Genomic DNA, 23792 nt, shown 5'->3' on the forward strand with positions numbered 1-23792 from the left:
GATAATGGCTCTCAATGTGGTTTTTCTGGAGTCCCAAAGCTTTAGAAATGGCTTTATAACCTTTAAGATCTCAACGACTTTGTTTCTCATTTGTTCCTTAATTTCTTTGGATCTCGGCATGATGTCTAGCATTTGAAGATCTTTTGGTCTACTTCACTTTGTCAGGCAGGTCCTATTTAAGTGATTTCTTGATTGAGAACAGGTGTGGCAGTAATAAGGCCTGGGTGTGGCTAGAGAAATTGAACTCAGGTGTGGTAAACCACAGTTATGTTTTAACAATCACTTTTTCACACAGGGCCATGTAGGTTTTTGTTTTCCCTTAATAATAACAACCTTCATTTAAAAACTGCATTTTGTGTTTACTTGTGTTATCTTTGACTAATATTTAAATTTGTTTGATGATGTGAAACATTTAAGTGTGACAAACATGCAAAAAAAAAAAATGAAATCAGGAAGGGGGCAAACACTGTAGCTGTCATTCCTATTATTATTAATTTATTAATATACACTACAATTACATTACTACTATTTTAAAAATTCTAGGTGGTATTTGCATTGTGCCTCCCTCTCCCCCAAAATCTCTCTCTCTCTCTCTCTCTCTCTCTCTCAAACCCTAACACAGCAGTGGCAGATGGCCGCCCACCATTGAGTCTGGTTCTGTCCAAGGTTTCTGCCTCTTAAAGGAAGTTTTTTTCTTGCCACTGTTGCCCAGTGCTTGCTCATGTTGGGATTTGTTGGGTCTCTGTAAATGATAATATAAACAGTATGGTCTAGACCTGCTCTATAGGAAAAGTGCAATGAGATAACTTCTGTTATGAACTGGCGCTATATAAATAAAATTTAATTTAATTGAAAAACAGGGATAGAATGCCATAGTTAATGAAAAATAAAGTAAAAATAAGATGACATCTTCACATGAAAATAGCCATAGAATGATAAAATGCCATATTTATTGTAAAATAAAAATGAGAAGTGCATAACATAAGGTGGGAAATAATAATAAAAAATAAATAAATAATAGAAATGATAATAAAAGTAGAATGCATAAAATGCATAAAATCTAGTAAAATACAGCTTTTTAAGGAAGTGCAGCATAAATGCGAAAGCAAAAGAGTTTCGTGCCTGTATTAGCAAAGTCATATTTAGTTAAATTCAATTCAATTTTATTTATATAGCGCCAATTCATAACAGAAGTTATCTCATTGCACTTTTCCTATAGAGCAGGTCTAGACCGTACTCTTTGTAATATTATTTACAGAGACCCAACAAATCCTGAAGTGAAGCGATACGTTTTTAGCTTTCTTATGAAATATTTAGCGAGTTGTTCCAGAGCTTTGGGGCGTAATTGACAAAGGCTCCATCCCCGATTTTCTTCCGCCTGTTGCTGGGAACCTCCAATAAACCAGGAGCAGATGATCGCAGTGTTCTTGAAGGCAAGTAGTGAACAAGGGAGTTAGCAATGTAGCTTGGTCCTAACTGAGCTGCAGAGTTTTGAATGAGCTGAAGTCTCGTTGTGGCTTTTTTGGGGAGGCCAATAAAAAGTGCATTACAGTAATCGAGTCGGCTTGAAATAAAGGCATGAATCAGTTTTTCAGCATCTTTTTGATTTATAAATGGTTGTACTTCTAAGGTGGAAAAATGACTTGAAGCTTCGATCTGAATTAAGATAACACCAAGACTTAATCCAGGGAGTCAGTTTCCCCAGATTATTAAACAGCATTTCTCTTTTTGTTTCAGGGAGGACTAGTAGGATTTCAGTTTTAGTCATTCTTACATGCCTGGTTACAGAGTCCCCAATCAGAATAGTGTCTCAGGTGTGAAGTTCCCATTATTTCTTCTGGCCCTCGGCATAGCAGTGGTTTTGGGGCAATTTCTTGTGTTTTGGTTAGCCTTAATGCTGGTGGTGTGATTAGCTCCCCTGGGTTCAACATAGTTAGTATTACCACACATTTCATTCAGAGTCGAGTGGTGGACTGAATGTTGGTGGCCTCTTATTTCATTTCTTAATGGATTTGCCTGTATTGTTATGTTGTTTTTTCATCTGTTCAGTTGTGAGTAAATTCCAATCCCACCTCACTCATCTTTGGAAAGTGTGAATAGCTCATGGTGACGTGCAGTCTGTGTAGCAAGTGGTAGTCATTAAAACTTCTTTAATGAATTTTTTTGGCCATTAAGGGGCAGCAAATCATGCTGTAAACATAACATTGACATATTGTCATCTTAAGACGGTGTAGTCCCTCATTTGTCCAGGAGTGTTCTATCGTAGAAAAGGTTTCAGTCGTAGTCATCTGGACACTGTTTTCAGAATCAAGACGTTTCGCTCCCATCCGGAAGTCATTCTCAATTGTGAAAAAATGGGCCGGGAACTCAGAAATTTAAGCTACTCTGTGTTACATAAGCCCCGCCCTCAGGGAGGAGTCTGCCTGAGTATCTGTTGATTACTCTAGCTAGTTTCACCTGAAACTGACGTAATTGTTTCCATGATGGCCCAGTAATCAGGCCTATTTGTTTTGATTGTTTTGAACAGTGAAGCCCACTGTTCAGAGCTTTTTCACTGAAAACAGCTGCCTGCTGCAGCTGTAAACCAGGTTGATGAGAGCGCTGAGACTGAAACAAAACAGTAATGTAGGTCGTAAAACCAAAGCAGTGAGCTGAAGGACAGTAAAAAGCTCCACAGAGCTGAGGGAAACTGCAGATTTGGTGAAAGCTGATGGCCAGCCCACAAACTGTTGAGTCTACTATAGTTTTTATAGATACATACATACAGGAAGAGTGTTGGACTTATGGTATTTGTGTTTAACATTTAATGTAAGTATTTGCCCACATGCCAAAAGACAACCATTTTTGAAATAACATAATCACTAATAAAGTGTAAATGTGAAAAACATGAAATAACACACCGTTCTTAAGGCACAGCCTTTCTCTCATCTTATTTCTAAAGCCAGTGTGCACCTCTTCTACAGCATGAAGAAAACATGGGCAAAAAAATTTTTTTTTGCTTTGCCTGGCTTACTGAAAGAACACATCTCACAGTTATCAATCGTACCACTCATACCTGAAATTTGTTCAAGGAAAAAAAAAGTTGCCATTTTCTTATCAAATGGTCAAAATGATCACAGTAGTGATGGCTACCTTCTTGAGCTTGCTCTGGTCATCCTTATAGGTGATCATGAGAGCCAGAGCCAGGTCACCTTTCACCCGTCTAGTTCCTTCACACAGCAGAGGATGCTCCGCCTCACTTACTGTGGTCTTCATACCTGCAGCCACACAGAGGGTCGAGACAAGAGGAAGGATTACAGCAGGAAGAGTGGGGGAGACAGGATAAGGTACAGTGGGCAGTATAGACAAAGACAGGGGATGCGAGAGAAGTGGTAAGGACAGAAAAAGAGATACTGAGAAACAGAAACAGTGACAGAATCTAATTCAGACAGAAATGAAGGAACAGAATAAATTTACCGAGTGCAGCGACAGCAGCCTCAAAGCCCAGCTCCTCATCGCCAGGCATCTCGTTGTTACGGTTGCGGCTTGGTGGACGGGAACCCGTTGGGGAAACAACTGCACAAACAATAGGGAGAAAAGTGAAAGGGATGTTATTTCTTGAAGTTACCATTTAAAATATCTTAATTTGTTGACACTTGCTCAAAATCTGGCACACATTTCCTGTCTGTATCTCAACTGTCAAATAAAGGAAAAAATTCCGCAAAAACTACAAAGGAGGAGTTCAACATTTTAAATCTCATACTTAGATTTAAAACGTTGAACTCCAGCTATCAAACAATAACTGGTGCTTACCTGGGGTACACAGCACATCAAAGATGAAGCTGGCCAACATCAGAGGCAGCACAGGTCTGTAATCACAGAAGTTTCCGTCTCTGAGCTGCTCGGCTCTCTCTCTGATGGCTGACATCTCCACCAGGCCCAGAGGAATCTTCTTCAACAGAGCCACCACCTCCGACTCCTGGTAGGCTAGCTTCACCTGGTCAACCCACACACACATACAGTCAGTATGTGTGGTACACGTTCATGTCTCCACATTCTATAAGCAAGTATACTCATAGTTTGGATTAGGCATGGTACGATATACAAATTTCATGTCACAATTACCAAAGTAATTGCAATTCACAATATCCAGATCATCATCAAAATATGCTTAAAACTCACTTTACCTTACATTTAGTTTAGAAACAAATATTTTTATTGCATCACAGAGAGGACACGTCTTTTTAGTGAACATCCTTTTTAGTGAAAAACAATCAATCAATCTTAAATAAGGTAATCATAAATCATAAAGGTCCCCCTGCATCAATAAAGGATAAATAAATTATTAAAAATAACAACATTGTGAGAGTCTGTTCTTTCTTACATGATAATTCCTGTATTTTTAAAATCAGGCTCTATTTTTCACTTTTCTACCAGGATGTCAAACGGTACCGACAACAATTTCATCAGTTGCATCAGTATATATAATTTACCCCTGACACCAACTAATACAGGAATTATCCTTTAACAAAAGGCATTGGGCTTTTCAGTCACTCATGTGAGGATATTTACAATTATCCTGGTAATGGAAATTCACCCCGATCAACTTATCTTGAGTGTTTTTTATCCTTATCGGCGAAAATCGTACATCGTCCCATCCCTAGTTTGGATACACCATATACATTCAGACATACATGGAGTTTATACAGGAATGAGGAAGCCATCCCAAAATGACAACTCTGTGTTTGTCTACATTTATAGAATTTGGCAGACACTCTCTTCAGGGTGACACACCGACATGCTCAGTCTTCATTGAAACAACACTATCCTGTGCACTGGTCCTGCACCAGGCCTCTTTTGTGGGTATCCTGCTTGTAATGGATAAAAAAAAATTATATAGTTCTTAATTTGTGGGTAGGGAAAATGATGTAATATGGGCAGGCCACAGGTGAAATAAAAGAAGAGCAAAAAAACCCCCACAAAAATAAAATAAAATTTTAAACTAATAATGTCCCATGCTGCAGTCTTCATTTTCATCTTTACCAGCGTAATTTTTCAATCAATCCTGACAGTCAGTGAGAAAAGCAATTGTCTGGCCACTTGTCCAAATGGGGTTTGGATATTTGCTTTAAGTAAAAAAGTTGCTGAGGCACCCTGGTGGCCTCTGGGGTTAAGGAGCCATTAAATAATAATAATAATAATAATAATAATAAAAAACTTTATTTATAGAGCACTTATCAAAACAAAGTACAAGGGGTTCACGACAAGAGAAATAAAATGCCACAGTGAATGATGAAATATAAAGTAATAAACAGCCAGTTCAGGTAAAATCAGGATCTGCTTTCCGATAAAAATGTGTTTCGAGAAGAGACTTAAAAGACAATGACTCAGACAACCTAATTTCTTTGGGCAAGTTGTTCCAGAGCCTCGGGGCCCTGATGGCAAAAGCTCTGTCCCCCTTAGTTTTCATCCTGGACTCAGGAACAGACAGGAGACCCCTGCCTGAAGATCTCAAACTACGTGACGGTTCATAAGGGATTATAAGGTCTAAAATATAATCTGGAGGCAGCCCATGAAGAGCCTTTAAAGTAATCAATAAGATCTTAAAATCAATCCTAAAACAAACAGGGAGCTAAAACAGGTGGTGTGATGTGATCGTGCCTCTGGTTAATAGCCTGGCAGCTGAGTTGTGTACAGTCTGCAGTCGTTTCAAAGTTTTTTGATTAAGACAAGTGAACAGGTTGTTACAATAATCGAGGTGTGAGGAGATAAAAGCATGTACAACAGTTTCTGCATCACTAAGATTTAAAATAGATTTTTTGCAATGTTTCTGAGGTGATAAAAACATGATTGGACAAGCTTAGTGATAAGTTGCTCAAAACATAAATTGCTATCAAACAGGACACCACGATTTCTTGCAACAGGCATGATATGTTGTGACAGGTTACCAGTAGATGGCAGTATTTGTTTAGTGATATGTTGGGGCCCAATAACAAGGATTTCAGTTTTATTTGAGTTGAGCTGAAGAAAATTTATCGACATCCAGTTTTTTATGTCAGACAGGCAGTGCAGAGAACTCAGCGTACTAAGGTCAGTGGGCTTGACAGGGAGGTACAACTGTGTGTCATCCGCATACCAATGAAAAGAAATCCCATGTCTGCGGATTACATCACCCAAGGGAAGCATGTATAAGGAGAACAGTATTGGTCCCAGAATTGAGCCTTGAGGCACACCGTACTTGATATGGGAAAAGGATGACATGAAGTTATTAATGCTGACACAGAATTTCCTATTGGACAGATAAGATGAGAACCAGTCTAGTGCAGTGCCAGATATGCCCACCCAGTGCCTCAGTCTATCTAGAAGAATGTCATGATCAATTGTATTAAAAGGCAGCACTTAAGTCTATTAGCAAGAATTTGCCCTCCAGGTGTTGTGTTGAAATATTTAAATAATTAATCAGGTATCAACATTGTACCAGCTGTGTATAAAATACACAACATTTTTGGAGATATCTGATTGTGTGCTGGTGGTCAAAGCAGGCAGAGATCAAAGTTAGCATTATCCATTTTAGTATAATTGAAAACCTGGAGGGCAATTTTGCCTAGGCAATCTGTATATATCACTGTACGTTTCTTTTTTGTTTATTCTTTTTCATTTATTTATTTCCGTGCCTATGCCCCTTCAGTACCCCACCACCCTAACTTTTTTTACTACTGCTTTTTACTATTTTGTTAATCGATTAAGCGCTTCAACGATTTTTCAAGCAAATTTGTGAAAAAATGTCAAACATTCTCTAGTTCCAGCCTCTCAAATGTGAGGATGTGTTGCTTTTCTCTGTTTTATATCATTGTAAACCAAATATCTTTGGGTTTTGGACAGTCTTTTGGACAAAACAAGACATTTGAAGACAGCACCTTGGTCTCTGAGAAGCTGCGATTGGTGTTTTTTCAAAAAATGTTGACATTTCATAGACTAATGATGAATCGAAAAAGTAATTGGCAGGTTAATGAAAATAATTGTTACTTACAACCCTATATGAAATGACAATAAATTAGTCAATATGGCTCATTAAACATAATCAAAGTCTCCTGAGGCCATATAATTGCATTGTGGGGAAAAACCTGCTCAACAAATGACCAATCACACTACAGTAGCCAGCAGATCCTGCCTTCAAATGCTAATGGGTGGTACGACCTTTACACAATGCTTGGCATACACATGATTTTATTTTCCTTCATTTACACTTCTGCATTAACTGGATTTCATTAGATAATAAAGAATGCATTAAAACCACTGTGTTTTATAGCGAAATTAATTGATAACAGATACAACTGGAAGAGTGCAGCTCTCTGCCAGGCCTAGTATCATGGTCTATGAATAACATGCCAATGTCTTAAGTCATTTCACGCACACACGATCAAACTCATGCCTGGCGGAGACAATAAATGTAACTCAATTCAATTACCTCCAGAGCTTTGGTAGATGCCGGTGGTCTCTGGAGTTCCAGGGAGAACATGCCGGTGCTGAAGGCCAGGTTGTGGAGCTCCAGTCGTTCACTGAGAACAGTGAGGAGGAAGGCGGCTTTTGACAGCGTGTTAGTGGCTACCTGCGTCTGACGGCTGGTTGACACCTTGCTCTTCTTACCCTAAATCCAACAACCACGGAAATAGTAATGATTTCAGAACATGAAACAAAACTTTACTTCTGACAAGCAGATTCACACTTTGAATTTCGTTCAAGATGCTGACAGATGAGTTTGGAACATTGAGAATGTACAACAGAAGGATAGAAGTCAGGGGATATAGGAGAATGTGTTCCAGGGTGCAAGGACTTATGACTGTATCTACCTTAGTCTGTGGCTGCTCCACTTTCAGGTCTGGAGGGTTGGCTAACAGGTCTGTGGCCAGCTCCACGGCCAGCCGGCACGCCTCATTACTGTAGCCATGAGCATGGAGGGCTTCTGCACACGCAAACAGCACCTACACACACACACACACACACACACATACGCCAACAGTATTCATGTCAGTAAGAAGAGCACTGCGGTTTTCACATCTGTGCTGCTGAGTCTGGAAGTATTTTTGTCCAATAGCATTAGATCCAGTCAGGTGTAAACATTTGGTCATCCTTCCTTACCTCCATGCGCCCCTCCTGCTCCAGTGGTTTCATCCCTGCAAAGATGTCTGGTTCCTCCTCCTGGTGGTTGTCAGCCAGCTGTCTGTCTGCTCCCTCCTCTGAGGCAGCACTCAGGTAGTATGCCTGATAGTCGTCCTCACCCACAGATTCTCCTCCTGCAGCTCCAACTGCTGCCTCTGCTCCTTGGTTTGCTAGTCCACCTGCAGCTGCTGCCCCACTCCCTGCTGCGGGTACAGCAGACACCGGCTCTCTGCGGCTCCGTGGTTGCTTGGCAGACGTTTGAGTGGTGCCTGACCGTGCCGTAGCGGTGGAAGGCTGGGCACTGCCAGCAGAGTCTACATCTTCATCTCTGTTCTGTACAGGCTCCACCTCCAGCTCTGCTTCCTTCTCTGCAGCACTGGGCATGTCCATAACAAGAACCACCGTCTCTTTGGAAGGGAAGCAAGGTGGAGCAGGCTCTGCAGCAGGAAGTACAGCTGAGGCATGGCCGACATGCTTCGTTTCAAACATCTTGCTCCCACCGTTGCTGCTGCTGTACTTGCGTGAGTCTCGCAGCAGTGGACTTGGGGAGGGCAGCATCTCTGGAGGCGGAGGGAGAAACTCAAAAGTGTTACTGGCCTCCGCCCCCAGAGCCAGACTACAGCCGTCGTCCAGACTGAGCTCAGCCAGGTCCGGTTCCAGGGAGCTATCCTCACTGCTGGTTCTCCGCTTGGCACTGGCATGCTTTCCACCTCCTAACCCTCCACTTCCTCCCGGACCTCCTACAGATGCCCCCTTCCCACCTCCCTGTGTCAGTTTCAGCTTCCCTCCAGTGGAGGAGCCCGGCCCTTTGTACATGCACTTCCCTCCTCCGTCTTCCAGGGACAGAGAGACGCTCCCTCCCAGACGGACCAGCATCCCTCCCCCTCCACTCACTGACAGACCCTTCCTCTTGGTCAGTATGGTCTCTTTGGGTCGCACTGCCACCTCCTGTTGGGATGAGTGACCACTTCCTCTTCCTTTATAATCTCCCCCAGCTCCACCTTCAACTCTCACCCCTCCCCCTGGTTCAGAAGGTTCTCCACCCCCTCCTGCAGCAGCTTTGGCTCCTCTCTGGAGCTGCACTGCCCTGGACCAGCAGAATGTGGCGCTCTTCTTATCAGCACTGCAGTAGGTGATGCCATCCAGTGGGTAGGCCACCTCCCAGTTGAAAAAGCAGGACTCCACAGCGGGCTTGAAGCCCTGGAACAGTTTATCCAGGGACTTGCGATGCTGTCCACGCTTCACTATCTCTATAACTTTCAGGTGCCACTGCTTCAGCTGGCCTGCCAGTTCCAGACGCCTGGAAGAGAGCATTCAGTTTGAATTTTTAACTTGACTACCTACTTCTTATCTTAAATATGTTGTCTAATGCAATCATTAAGTGATACATGTGCTGATATTACATAAGTTTCCCATGTTTATCATATTTCATGACCATATTCTGTGGCAGTTTAAGAAGTCCATAAGCAGTGTGTAGCCTGCCGCCAATGGTCTGACCTGCAGGGGCTCATAGTGGGGTCGAGCACTGCCAGCCTCCATAGCACCACCATCTCATCACACATGCTGGCACAGGCATGAGCCGCCACCTCTGATTGGCCGTTGCTGCGCCCTGTGTGGCCACTGGCACTGCTGTGGGATGCTGAGGTCCGAACACTGTACCACCAGCTGATGATCTGAACACACACACAGTCAGACAGCTTAGTGAGGGGTGTGTGTGTGTGTGTGTGTGTGTGTGTGTGTGTGTGTGTGTGTGTCAAAGAATGTGCAGTATATAAGGTGTACTTAAACTTTAAAGCATTTAAAATGGGTTTTCGTGTGAGTGTATAATGAGTGCACAGATGGAGGAGTAAATGAGAAAGGAACATGGTATTGACAGATATAAAATATTAAAAGGAGACAAATCAGGATGTGGGGCAAAAAAGGTTATTGAGACATCTCTAGTTTTGGTTGTGGGAACATTTGCAATATTTTCTTGAGATTTCTATGCATTACCTCAATCCAAAAATCACAACAAAGATTGTGAAATGTATTACAATTCTAAATGTGAGAATTGTTCAAATGTGTGGGTTAAGTCCTCTCCCATGTCTACAGGACTTAGCCAAGTCCTACAGTAACACCAACATGCTTATGTCTGTAGTTTTTTAATCTTTGCAGTGATTTACTTTCAGTAGCTGGAGCTTGTGTCATGCTGAGGATGTACCTGTTCGTAGGTGAGGCACTGCTCAGTGAGGATCTCAAGCAGTGGGGCAGCGTTGCTGTCTCGTCTCTTGAACATCTCCCTGACGATGGACAGAAGGTTCCAGATGCCTTCTGGCTCTCTGCCCCTCAGAGGTCGCAGCAGACACGCCCATTCAGCAGCGGCTGGCGGCTCCGTGGACGACAGGTACATGGAGTTTACATCACTATGGTTTAAAAACACACACACACACACACAGCACTGATTTTAGTCAAGTATCACTGAGGTACATCAATCAGGAATCAAGAAGGAGTGAAAGTAAAAGAGTAAGAATAAACTACACTCACTGTGCTGATCAAAATGAATAAATGTCACCCAGTATGAGGGTATAGCTATTTTTTGCATTTTCAACAGTTTCTGGACAACACTGGAGCTCTACAGCACAGAGGTATAAGCTATATTGTGCTTTGGATACACAGACAATACTAGTTGTAGTATTAGTGGGACAACAAGTATTCCTTTAGCCTTCCCTCATTGTGACTGCATTCAATTCAGACTTCAGGAAGTATTAATGGAAATGTTACATGATCCTATTAACAGACTGCCAGCGGTACTTTTACTCTTGTCTTGTGTCTTTTTCAAACAAAATGCTGACATGTAAAATGGGCACCATATTTACAGAGCAAAGTGTAAGTGTATGTGAAGTGTATGTGTGCATGGGATTAGAGAAATGTTTGAGTAAGTCCTGAAGTTTAGAATATTTCTACTAAAGTCCTTAAGAAATGTGTTAAAGACTATTAGTGTTTACCTGAAGACAACAGGTGAAGGCCCACAGAACTTGTGCAGAGTCTTTTTGATGTTGTCGCTGAGCGTCGACTCATCCAAATACCAGGTGCTCTGGTCAGACGCTGAAGGGCCTGCTGTGGGGTCTACACACGCAGTTTCCATCACATCAGAGGACATTACATTGACTTACATTCATTTCCTGGAGACTTACCCTAACCCCTACCTGCCTAACCCTAACCCTAGACCACCTCTCTTTTAACCTAACCTAACCCTAACCTTACTCTAACCTTAAACCAAGTCTTCACCCTAAAACTGAATGATTTACGTTATGGAGACTTGCGTTTTGTCCCCAAAAGGAAGGCGAGTCCCTACAATGTGAATGTGTAAACAGATTTATATCCCCACAACATGAGTAATACACACACACACACACACACACACACACACACACACACTCACACACACAGCATGATGTGATAATTTGAGCTTTCTCAGAGCAAGGCATCCTGAGAAAATCTGTCCCGCATGATAAAGTCTAAAAATTGTTAGTTTCTCTATTATTATTTAAGGATCTTCCTATTCCTGTTTCACAGTGCTACAAGTGAATAATATGTAGAGCAGCTGTGGTTTAAAAGAAATTCTCTCTTTTCTCCAGTTACAGAGACATTTTGGAGATGGAAAACAGCTTTGAGAGATAAATTACATTTCCTGTCCAAATATTCCTGCCACAACAATAACACTCCTCTCTCCATGGATACTATACACAACACTGAAGTGTAAACACACACTCCTCTTCACAAGAACAGGGGGACACCATATAGGAAATATTCCCCATCCCATGCTATAGGTAACGCCACCTGCCATCTAGCTGCAGAAATATGTAATAATGTAGACAGAAACTGGTCCACGCTCTTATTCAGACAAAAGGTTGAATGAAATGATCAAATGTTCTCCACTGGTTGTAATTTCAGACAGTGTACATCAGTACTGCTCAAGCTTGTTCTCTCGCTGAATGTTAGGAACAATCTATGTTTTCATTACTGCTACTGTACCTGGAGCTCCACATACAGTGTTGATGGCAGTAGACTGAGAGGACAGCAGCTCATCCAGCAGCCGTTGAGCTGTGGGTAGGATCTGGAGACACAAAACTGAATGAATTTTCTGATTATCTTTAATTATTAATTATCTTTGTCAGATAAACATGTACATCATAGAGATATTGTGCTTGCTATTTTGTTCAGTAGTTTATAAAGAGAACAACTGGCTCAGGACATGGATGTTACCTGCTGAGGCAGCTCACTGATGAGGTACTGGGCAAACTTTTGGAGCTGGTCCCTCTGCAGCCTGGACAAAGACTCAGAGACTGGAGCCCTCAGACACACTGCTGATGCCTGCACACACACGCACACACACACACACTGCAATAAGTACCAACACCCAATAACCTCAGTTAACAAGTAAACTATGTAAAACTCCCAAAATTTTAAGCTGAAAACACACTTTAAGATTATTGAAAGAACCCCACAGAGGAGCGCACTCAAGCCTAGAGTGCTAAGTTTTCCAATCATTTTAATGGAATCAACAAACAGCATTCTGATGTAGGTGTTGTTCTCAAGGTGGGTGGAGACTGAGTGGAGGGCAGTGGAGATGGCATCCTCTGTGGATCTGTTGGTTCTGAAAGCAAACTGGTGAGGGTCCAGGCTGGCTGGGATGTTGTTCTTTATGTGCTGGAGAACCAGGTTCAGAATGGGGGTGAGAGCCACAGAACGGTAGTCCTTTAGACTAGACACTGCAAACATTTTAGGTACAGGGACGATGGTGGCTGTCTTGAAGCAGGTGGGAACAATCTCCTGACAGTGATATGATAAAAATGTCAGTAATGACATCAACTAGCTGGTTGGCACATGTTCTCAGGCCCAGCAGCTTTACTCATATTCACTCTCAGCAGGATTCTTCTCACATCCGCTGTGGATACTGACAGTGGCCGGTCTTCTTTAGGCAGAGTGGACTTTACAGCTGACGCTTTGTTGGGGAGATCATAAAATGTGTTTAGCTCATCTGGTAACGGGGCCTCACACATGATGGGGGCGCTCCTGCTTTTGTAGCCTGTGATGTTTTTGATTGCCTGCCACATATCTTTGGTGTTGAGGTCTCTCTCCAGTCTCTCCTGATGTATCCGCTTTCCCTCCTTGATGCCAGCTTTCAGTCTCGCTCTAGTGGTGTTGTAAGCTTCCTTGTCTCCTGACCGAAAAGCAGCTTTTTTGGCTCTGAGTAGAGCCCTCACCTCTCCATTCATCCAGGCTTTCTGGTTGGTGGAATGATTTTATTGTCTTTGTGATCACCACATCATCAACACATTTGCTGATGTATGATGTCACTGTTGATGTATATTCCATCTCTGAACATGAGCCAGTCTGTGCACTCAAAACAGTCCTGTAGAGCTGCTGTAGCTTCATCTGTCCACACTTTAACTGTTTTTACTGATGGTTTGACCCTTTTTATCAGCCGGGTGTAAGTAGGCAGGAGAAGCAGGAAATATGGACCAAAATGACCAAAATGGGGCGGGGAGAGCTTTGTAGCTGCCAGAAATGTTTCTATAAACCTATGGTATAAACATGATCCAGGGTATTACTTCCCCTGATGGGGGTGTGGACATGCTGGTGGAATTTAGGTAAAATAGTTCTGAGGCTCTTAAAATCACCAGCTACAATAAAAACACCACCCGGTTGTTTTGTCATGTGAATGCTGATGACCTCATACAGTTTCTGTAGTGCATTTTTTGAATTTGCGTCTGGAGGAAAGTAAACAGCAGCAACAAAAACACTGGTGAACTCACTGGGCAGATAATATGTCGACATCTTAACATTAAAAATTCCACATCTTAAATAAGTTTTATCTCATCTATTTTATTTTACTGCAGACTTTCTAGCTAGTTTAATTGTCCATTATCATATTGATTATTTTTTCAAATAACTGATTATTATTTAGTTTTTAAAATTCCTATATAATAAAGCGTGCCCATCATAAATTCCCAGAGTCCAAAGGGATGTGTCTTCAAATTGCTTATCCTGTCCAACCAACAGTCCGAAACCCTGTGCTATGCAATAAAAAGCAAGAAAACATCTGCATTTAAGAAACCGTAATTGCTTTTTGATATTTTTCTCGGAAAAGAACTTTGTGTGGTTGTCAATTAATTCTGTGTCGAGACTTTGACTGAGACCAGACTAATCATTTCGGCTCAGAGACCACTTCCTTCTCATCTGATGATCATGTGCCTGATATATCCTGTGGTCTATTATTACTTTTGTTTGGTTTTCTGTTGATAAAATGAGATCAACTGATTTGATGAAAATGTGATATAGTTTGATAGAACTCCTTTTTGTAGACACAGACTCACATTGTGGATCCGGAAGAGGCAGAGTGCCACCACATGGGCACACCATTTGGCCCCAGCACCACAGGTACAGCTGCAGGAAGTGATGCGGCAGCGATCAAACATGACCGCCACGTTGTAGGCTCCTTTGGATTGACCGGCCTGACTGGATACCACTGTAGCACTGAGATGGAAGCCTGGTAAAAGAGAAACAGTCACAGAAAGACAGACAAAGAGAATTATAGAAGGCAATTGGAAAGATAAGACTTTATTTTTCCCAGAGGGAAATTTTTGTGCAGCAGTTGCAGTACAAAGTGCAAATATTCTTTCGGGTTGGACAAACAAAAACACTTTATTAGCTCTATGCTGTATTTTACTTAACTCACTCAATTAAATGTATTTTGTAGGCAAAGTATTTTATTACCAAAAGGTGCTGCTTATTAAATTAATTTGTAATGTACTAATGGATGATTTATAGATACAGTGGAAGTGAACGGAGTGCCTTAGAATCACATGATTTACTCAAGCTGTACATGTCATCATTATAAACTTAAGTCTAGTTGATTGGTATGCCAAACTGAGCAAACTATACTGTACACTGTTTACAATATGAATGAAAGCTGCCACTATGAGTCTACGTAAGGTAAAAGGGACAATTCAACCCACCGATCTGCAGGGGGTCTTTGACCGCTCTGATCCTGTAGAGCTGCTCTCCACGTTGGAATTCATCTGGACTCCCATTAGCCAGGCAGGAATATAACCTGCAGCAGGAGGAGGACAGAGACAGAGGGAGGGACAGAAGAACCACAGAGAACGGACAGGAGAGGCGAGAGAGACAGAAAGAGAAAAAGACCAAATTACAAAACTGACTATATCTACACTGGCGAGTCATATTTATCCATCTATCCATCTATTTTCTAAGCCTCATCCTATTCAGGGTTTGTGGTAGGTTGGAGCCTTGTTCTTCCACTTATTAGTTGATGCTGTAAGGTGGTGTGTGATGTCCTACTCTGTCTAGGAAACCACTGTCTGCATCAGAATTGGCCTAAAGGTGGTAGCTTACTATGTGTCCTTCTGGACATCTAAAAAATGTCAACTTCCTACCATGAACTGCCACCTGTTTCTTTCTTAAGCATTTCAAAGCTAGAGCAGCTGTGGACAATCATTTTTCTGTCTAGGTTTGTGTGAGTGATGAATTTGAGAGAAGTCAACGGTTACACATATTCAACACAAAATGCAAATTTAGGGTTGGGTTCTGACAGGTGGTTTCACGTTGGATCCGGTTCCCGTTTAAAAGACTCAGCTTTGATAAACTGAGATGCTAAAAAAAACTCTTATAAAACCTTTTATTTCAAACATCATAGATAGATAGATAGATAGATAGATAGATAGATAGATAGATAGATAGATAGATAGATAGATAGATAGATAGATAGATAGATAGATAGATAGATAGATAGATAGATAGATAGATAGATAGATAGATAGATAGATAGATAGATAGATAGATAGATAGATAGATGGATGAAGTTAAACCTAATTGAATTTGTTAAGGCATTTGAAAAGATTGGGACTGGATCAGCAGATTATGATTCAAAAAATGCAGATAATCTAGATCCTTACCTCTTGTGTCTTAGTGCCCATTTAATCACTAGCTGCATTACACATATATTTAATCTAACATTCATTACTGTGAATAGTGGCAAGTTACAGCTTGTGATCGACAAGAACAAAGAGGTTATAGCGTCATAGACTGCAATAATTTAAAGAAAAAGGATGCACAAAGATAAGCCTTTTTAAAGGAAAAGGCTTCGCAAAGACTGTAAAGCTTGTCTCACTTGGATGGTCAGTGAAATGGCCTTCAAGAAGTGGATACCACAACAGCAGCAACAGTGCAAGTGCTGTTTCAGTACAATAGGATCTCTGTTACCAAAATTAAGGAACTCTTGGTGGCACAATATAAGCAAGGGGTTAAAGAAAGGTCTCAGGAGAAAAAACCTGAAATATCAAGCGAAGACCGTACAGAAGACCTTAAGTTGATGGAGATAAAGGATCGCTCTGCTACACTTCGAGGTCGTTACATCCTGGATTTGCCATTCAAAAATGATGAAATGATCATGCCCAACAAGCTGCAGAGAGACCAGATGGTGTCTCTGGTTCAAAGACTACAAACTAAAGTTTTGTTACTATTGGCTCCATGGTTGTTTTTTATTTGGTAATTGTTATTCACAATTAAAGCAACTACAAGGAACTTTCATTTTGTGTTGATTTTGGCTGCCCCTGTGGACAAAAGCGGTAGCATTTCCACTGCCTTGTGTTGTAAAGATCTTGAACTGGATAGCGCATGCATTTGTTTTGGAAGCAAGTGAAAGAAAGATGCAACTTATTTTTAATACTATTTTTCTTTTTTTAACAGTTGTTTGCAGGATGCATAGCGATGAGGTAATGTATCTATTTGTGGCTATGTTAATAGCAGTAACATGACGACGGTGAAACAAAGTACCGTTCATACACCTAGGTTACAACTAACAAATTATATTGCTTGTAATAGTAATTTTGTTGAGAAAGCTAGTTATCAACAGTTTCTAGTAATGTTATGTCATAATAATAATAATAATAATAATAATAATAAGCAGCCAACAGCAAGATACAGCTCAGTATCAAGGCTAACATAAAATGTTACCTTATAAGCCAGTTGTATTACAGTGATGTCCACCGTGACCTATACCTCCATGCACTGTACACAGCCAAATAAAATAGACATATTGTATACATATACATACCTGTCTAGGAAGAAGAGGACCAATTCAGGATCGTTTTGAATCCTTTCAAATCCTGCAATTCTCTCCATCTGTTGAATGACCGACCAAGGCTGACTGGTGTTTTCCCCGTGCTATCACTGTCCCTTTTAGTTTGTTTTTTTGTTCTTCGGTCAGTTCTTTTCTTTTTCTCTTCGCTGATCCTGCCTCAGTATCAGCCAGAACCGCGCTGTATAATGTCAAAACAATTTCTCTAAAGAAAAATGTCCTCCTGCTTCCTTTTAAGTGGCTAACGTACTACTCACTGCAAAACTAATTTTGGGCTCATTTTACACTAAAGGCCAGTAGGGGCAAAAACATGGCTATGGTGGTGGACTTCACTACTATGTGATATAACGCACCTTTGTACTTATTTGGTGTGTTTGAATGGTGGGAGGCACAGCAGGTCTTACAAAGAGTGATGTTACGTTCACCAACGATCCGATTCTTTTCAATGGCCCTTTGTTATGAACGAAGGGAAGCAAGTCGTACTTGGTGAGAGCTAGGGTTAGGCCGATGTAAAAATGTTCAAACCAGTTTGATATTAAGCCAAAGACTGGACTGGACCGGTGTACTAAATTTTACCACTAGGCGTCGCACATGACTCAGCCGCTCCCGAGTGAAACATAATGAGAGCCCATGAATGAGTGGAGTTGCATGTCATTGAGTTTCCTCATTCCTGCAAATGTTTCACAATAAAAGCCTTGTTAAGAAATGAAGGGTTTCTGTCCACGGAAACGTGAGAGGGTTTTTAAAATGAAACAGATACAGGAAGTGTTGAGTTTGAATGCGTAATGCAGTAACTTTATCAGCGCAAACGGGAGCAGAGCGGATCAAAACGAGGCTTCATGCTTACCTTTCAATCTGCTACGTTACTGACTGTACTCACAAACTATAGCTGGCTAGCTACCTCGCTAACACAGCAAACAGTTATGATAAGACAAGCATGAGTGACGCGACGGTTGTCATTAGAAACTAGTTAGCAACTTACCGTGAACACACCGCTTGACTCTGCACCAGTCTGCATGTGCTGCAGACAGCACTGAGAGAGCGATGGCCCACATTTTCCATCATGCAGTGCTGGACTGAGCAGTTTGTAAAGTTTGCTGTTTTATGTTCCAAAATGCAAATGTTACTTTTTGTTTGTAATGTATCTGTTCAGAACAAACATTTTGTGGCTTGAAGTCAATGTGCGGATGTTTTCTTTTCATTGATTATCACAGGAGACCAAACATTTAAAAAAGCTCTCTTCTCTTAGTAAATCTCATAGTTGGCAGGACATCAGCAAATTGTACTTGTCTCTTCAACTGGAACAGGATTGCCAATGGGCACCTCCCTAACGAAAGATGAAGAAAAAAAAATCCAAGTTATCAGTGCTCTCACCTGATGTCCTCTTCATTCTCTGGGAAGCTCCAGTAGGCGATGCGGAGCTGGAGCTGTTCCGGGACAGGGGGGTAGACCTTCTCCACCACCTCAAACGGGATGTGGAACGCTACCTGCTTCGCTGACAACTCAACCAGTGGAATCACCTGGCCATCTGAGGAGGACCACAGGAGAGAAGAGGATCAGCTCAGTCAGCCGGATGGCTGAAGAAAGACTTCAGGTAGTGTGTGCATTTATGTTCCTTCACTCTAGTATCACATTATTGAAAGCTGCAGGTTGAATGACTTCAACTACCAGACAAAAAGTATAACTTAACAGGCTGAACAGCAGTCTTTCACTTCCAACTCTGGTTGATAGTTTCAATCTGTTTCACCTCTGAAACAGGCTGGGTGTGATCAGAAGTGTGCTCTGTTGCACCTGTAACCACACCCAGCAGTGATGTCACCATGTACTGACATACCCAGAGTACACTTCTACATCACTGCACCAAGGTGAAAAGTTAAACCACTGGAGGTCAGCACAGCACATACTTCCAGCTGTCATTACTCTTTAAAGCAAGAGATATTCAAATCTAAAAAAGCAGACCCTGAGTACAGTCATAATTTCATGAGGATGACCTCTTTCTATTTTGGACACTATAGGTGTCCATAGGGCCAAAACTCTGCACCAAAGATTCCTCCCTTCGATAGACAGCTTGCCATTAATTTTTTTCATGCTCCTCAAGGAGGTCTTCAGAGGTCCAACCTGTGGCAGGTCCATATTATATTTAGACTATTTGGGTTTGGAAAGGTCCCCTTGTATTGTCCATCCCCCATGGTCTGTGTATAAATATGCCTAATATCCAAGAGAATCTAAGCGGACTCTTATCAGTTCTGATCACGTGGTGCATTATCATCGTCACAGGAGAAAAACATGTTTTTTTGAGGCAGACAGAGATTGTGAACTGAGTGCAGGAAAACTGACATGTACTGCTGCTCTTTTCCACCAAGGCGAATTGGTAATTGGCTAATTGGTGAAACATCATGCATGCATGCTCGGTTTGGGTCTGTTCAGGTTTATTCATCGAGTATTATTATTCTCGGGCCTATTCGTCAGGAGTCAGCCAAACACCTAGCTAAGTAGTATTAGGAGATACCATGGATGTAGTAGGTTGTAATTAGCGGCATTAAGCAATAACTTATAGGCGAATGAACACAAGTAGTTTGTGTTATGAATTATTTCATTTACTTACTTGTGCCGAGCAAATGAAGCTGCTTTAGAAACATCCATTCTGAGGAGAAGCTGCAGTGCATGCAGAGGTCAGGCTCATCTAATAGGCTAGGCTATGAAAACGGAGCTAAGCAAGCTTTCATTCCCTGCAGGTGTTGTGGATGCAGCATAAGCTGGCCAAGTTTAACAGGCTGCTTTGCAAATGCATCACAAATAAAGAGCCCGTCAGAAGAGTGAATGGTGAATTTACTAGTTAATGTTAGCTAGCTATAGACTGCCGCTCCAAAGCTACCGGCAGCTACACCAGCAACTTTTAAGGTGGAATGTATGAAGGTTTGAAATTTCTACACCAATCCAAGGAAAATAAGGAAAGAAGGAAAGTATTCCGTTCATATAATGTCATCCTTGGTGTAAAGGCTCAGGGGCTCATGGTTACAGGCAATGGGAAGTCCATCAAAACAAGCAGACTTGCATCACTCATATGTTGTGTGGGAATAAATCAGTGAGCTAAGCCATAGCAGACAGGTTTAAAACCAGGTGCTTGCTTCAAATGCATTTTGGAACATAAGGCAGCTAACTTAAACTGCTTTTAGCACCACGCAGTGCATGCTGGGAAATGTGGGCCGTTGCTATGGCTAAAATATTCTCAGCACCAGCACATGTAGTAGAGTGCATGTGTGCACAGCTGAGCAGACGTAGTGGAGTCAAAGCATGTTCCCCTTTCAATATAACGCTAATATAACGCTGTCCCTGACAACCGTCATGTCACTCATGCTTATCATAACTGTTTGCTGTGTTAGTGAGGTAGCTAGCCAGCTACAGTTTGTCAGTACAGTCAGTCAGTAGCAGATTGAAAGGTAAGTGTCAGAGCATCTCTTCATCATTCTGCTGCTCAGCACACGACAGTGCGGCGGTGGTTTGAGTCTGTTGAGTGTTGACTTCACGCTACGTTGTTACCTTGTTGCTGAGATGCAATGCTGGAAAGTAAATAAATAACATCACCGGATACGTTGAACGTTTCCCTGAACGTTTGTAGCAGAGGCGCTGATTATCTCTTGACTCGGCAGCAGCGAACCATGAATTAATGTTAGTGAGCGTTACATTAACAGCCAAATATTGCTACAGATGTTCTGATTAGCAAGAAAAAAGCGTTTCTGATTGGTCTATTGAAATAATGGTTCAGAATCGGAACAAAGCTGCAGCATGAATCTCATGGCTTGATAGAGTAAGTTAGAGAATATGTGGTTTAGTAGAGAGCAGTGGTGGAATACAACTAAGTACATTTAGGACTGTACTTTAGTACAATATAAAAAGGTACTTGAGTATTTCCATGGCATTTCCTGCTACTTCAGCAAATGACTGATACTGAACAGTACGGATGTTTATTTAGCGATTTTATTTTTACTTATTCTTTATTTTCTCTGTGTTCATTTCTAGAATTGGTTTACAATGTATATGTTAAATTATTTATTAAAGAATATTTAAGTGAAATATTCTTTAACAAAGTTATTGGTTTAAGAAAGCAGCCTTCCTTTGCACAGGAATATCGGTGCAAAATCGGTGCACAATCCACATAGAAAAGGTCTATTTTCATTAAATACTGTAAACTAAATGTATCAAAAGGCAACACCCCAGTGGCTGCAGGGAACGGCAGCAAAAAAAATACCATTGGATGGGCAAGAACATAGTAAGAACAGTGAGAACTAAAGAATTAACTTCCATTTGTAGGATTTTAATTGTGATCCTAAATAAGCCCAGATGGAAAGAGGGCTTTGAGGGGGAGCCTCCCCTCCCGACTGGTGGAAGAGGGCCCTCGTTTGTAAACAAGCCTTTGTCCATGGTGATTTCCCTTTGGGTATGCGGCTAAGAGACAAACCCCGACACTGTACAATTATATTCTTAGTTATAGCCAACAATGTACTACTCTGATATACAGTGGTGTGCAAAAGTGTTTGCCCACTTCCTGATTTCTTATTTTTTTTGCATGTTTGTCACACTTAAATGTTTCAGATCATCAAACAAATTTAAATATTAGTCAAAGATAACACAAGTAAACACAAAATGCAGTTTTTAAATGAAGGTTGTTATTATTAAGGGAAAACTAAATCCAAACCTACATGGCCCTGTGTGAAAAAGTGATTGCCCCCTAAACCTAATAACTGGTTGCTCCACCCTTAGCAGCAACAACTGCAATCAAGCGTTCGCGATAACTTGCAATGAGTCTTTTACAGCGCTGTGGAGGAATTTTGGCCCACTCATCTTTGCAGAATTGTTGTAATTCAGCCACATTGGAGGGTTTTCGAGCATGAACTGCCTTTTTAAGGTCACGCCACAGCATCTCAATAGGATTCAGGTCAGGACTTTCACTAGGCCACTCCAAAGTGAATCTGAAGTTTCAGCAGCTCAGTTATGACTAAGACAGCAATCTTCTAGTGTGGCCGGAACAACTATAAAACGCTTTCGATATCAGGTGTGGTCAGACAACATGTCTTACATACTACTTCTGATCAAGCATAAACCGACCCTTATAGCTTATATGTTAGCAGTGTCATGCAAATGAAGAAGAAGCTCCACAGATATTGTCAATAATTAATGTAGCCAGCTGTAGTTAAAAGTGTGAGTGGCAGAAGACCGAGTGAATAAACAGCCAGAGTAAGTAAGCAAAGTTTGAGTGTGGTCTTCCAGGAGGAGACTCCTGTGAGCAGCCAGAGAGCTTAGCCTGATAGACAGTCCTGAGTCCCGTAGCTACTGTTGCACTCAGTTGATGTACTCTTCCAAGAACTTGAAGAGGACAAAAATGGCTTGCCTTTCACCAGAACATTTATCACTCAACACACTACTAAACAATATTTGCAGGTGAATGTGTATGTGTTCTTGTTTTAGTCTTTCCCTTTCTGCTGATAAAATGAACTCATTAGAAAGTTGCATTTTTTACTCTGAGCTGCTTGGTGTTTTTCACAGTTAAATTACAATTCAATTCATATAATTTAAAATTACATACATGTTAGAGGAGTTGTTTTTAGATAGTTGTAGTGTTGGTGTTTTTATCTCAGTGCAGTAGCCTTGTATTGTTGAAGTAGTTCAAGAAATGAATGTCAGCAACGATATTAACTTTCATGTAAAATAGTTATTTTTTATTATGCTAAGGAACATATTTTTCAAGCCTACAGCTACCACTGACTATTACTACCTCTGCTGTCACTACTACTACTACTGTTGTATTACCACTCATTTTTCTATTAACTACTCTTTTTACACTCATGGCAGGAAAAAGATGTGTCACATAGTGCAATGACTTCCTTTTGTGCAACAGATCAAGAATGAAAAGTAAACTAATAAATCTTTACAATTACATTTAAGTCACTGTTTGTGGTATTTTGAAATTGGTGGTAGTATTGTAAAACTGCAGACTGACTGATCTCTACCACCAGATACCTTTATTCAATTGCTGCTAAATCATCCATGTAAATTGAAAGACGAGTGTGCTATCAACAATTGCATGTGTGCATTACAGTATTAGTATACAGTAAGAAACTGGGACAGTCCGACTGTCTAACAGTAAAGAGCTAAAACCTGAAGAGAGAGTGGTGGCTGGGTAGTAACAGAGTTAATGTTGCAAGCCTATGATTGGCTGTTGCAGGTGAATGACAGCAAGCTGTCCACCAATCAGCGGCCAGCACAGTGGGGAACCACTACAACAGCTGTTCCTTTGTAGCTGGCTGGTGAAGAGCTGAGGACTCATTCACTCTTTTCACTGGATCACTACTTGTCTCACTGCCTTCCTCTGTCCATTTCTCTCCACAGGGTGCACTCTATTTGCACGCTGATAAACACCTGTGGTGCGCAGGGTGGGATGTTCTGCTCACTATATAAAAGCTGCCTCTGCTTTTATACACATCGGATCCTCTGCTGTGTTTAAGTGTCAAGT

General features: G+C 41.3%; 1 protein-coding gene across 4 annotated transcripts in view; it reads right to left on the bottom strand.

Annotated features, from left to right (window-relative positions):
- zswim8 (zinc finger, SWIM-type containing 8) overlaps positions 1-23792 on the bottom strand; it is a 47820-nt gene that overhangs the window by 18151 nt on the left and 5877 nt on the right. For 2 of the 4 annotated variants that reach the window (XM_044213033.1, XM_044213036.1), the window contains exons 2-15: positions 18656-18809; positions 15141-15235; positions 14499-14671; positions 12385-12492; positions 12154-12235; positions 11124-11244; positions 10340-10541; positions 9637-9812; positions 8119-9439; positions 7830-7961; positions 7448-7627; positions 3793-3976; positions 3457-3564; positions 3133-3257 (exon numbers count right to left, since the gene is read on the bottom strand). In XM_044213033.1, coding sequence (XP_044068968.1) covers positions 3133-3257; positions 3457-3564; positions 3793-3976; positions 7448-7627; positions 7830-7961; positions 8119-9439; positions 9637-9812; positions 10340-10541; positions 11124-11244; positions 12154-12235; positions 12385-12492; positions 14499-14671; positions 15141-15235; positions 18656-18809 — 3161 coding nt within the window. The remainder of the gene's footprint in view (positions 1-3132; positions 3258-3456; positions 3565-3792; positions 3977-7447; positions 7628-7829; positions 7962-8118; positions 9440-9636; positions 9813-10339; positions 10542-11123; positions 11245-12153; positions 12236-12384; positions 12493-14498; positions 14672-15140; positions 15236-18655; positions 18810-23792) is intronic. The other 2 variants (XM_044213034.1, XM_044213037.1) reach the window with 1 other exon arrangement.

The sequence above is a fragment of the Siniperca chuatsi genome, linkage group LG11 (assembly GCF_020085105.1).
Source record: "Siniperca chuatsi isolate FFG_IHB_CAS linkage group LG11, ASM2008510v1, whole genome shotgun sequence".
NCBI lineage: Eukaryota > Metazoa > Chordata > Actinopteri > Centrarchiformes > Sinipercidae > Siniperca > Siniperca chuatsi.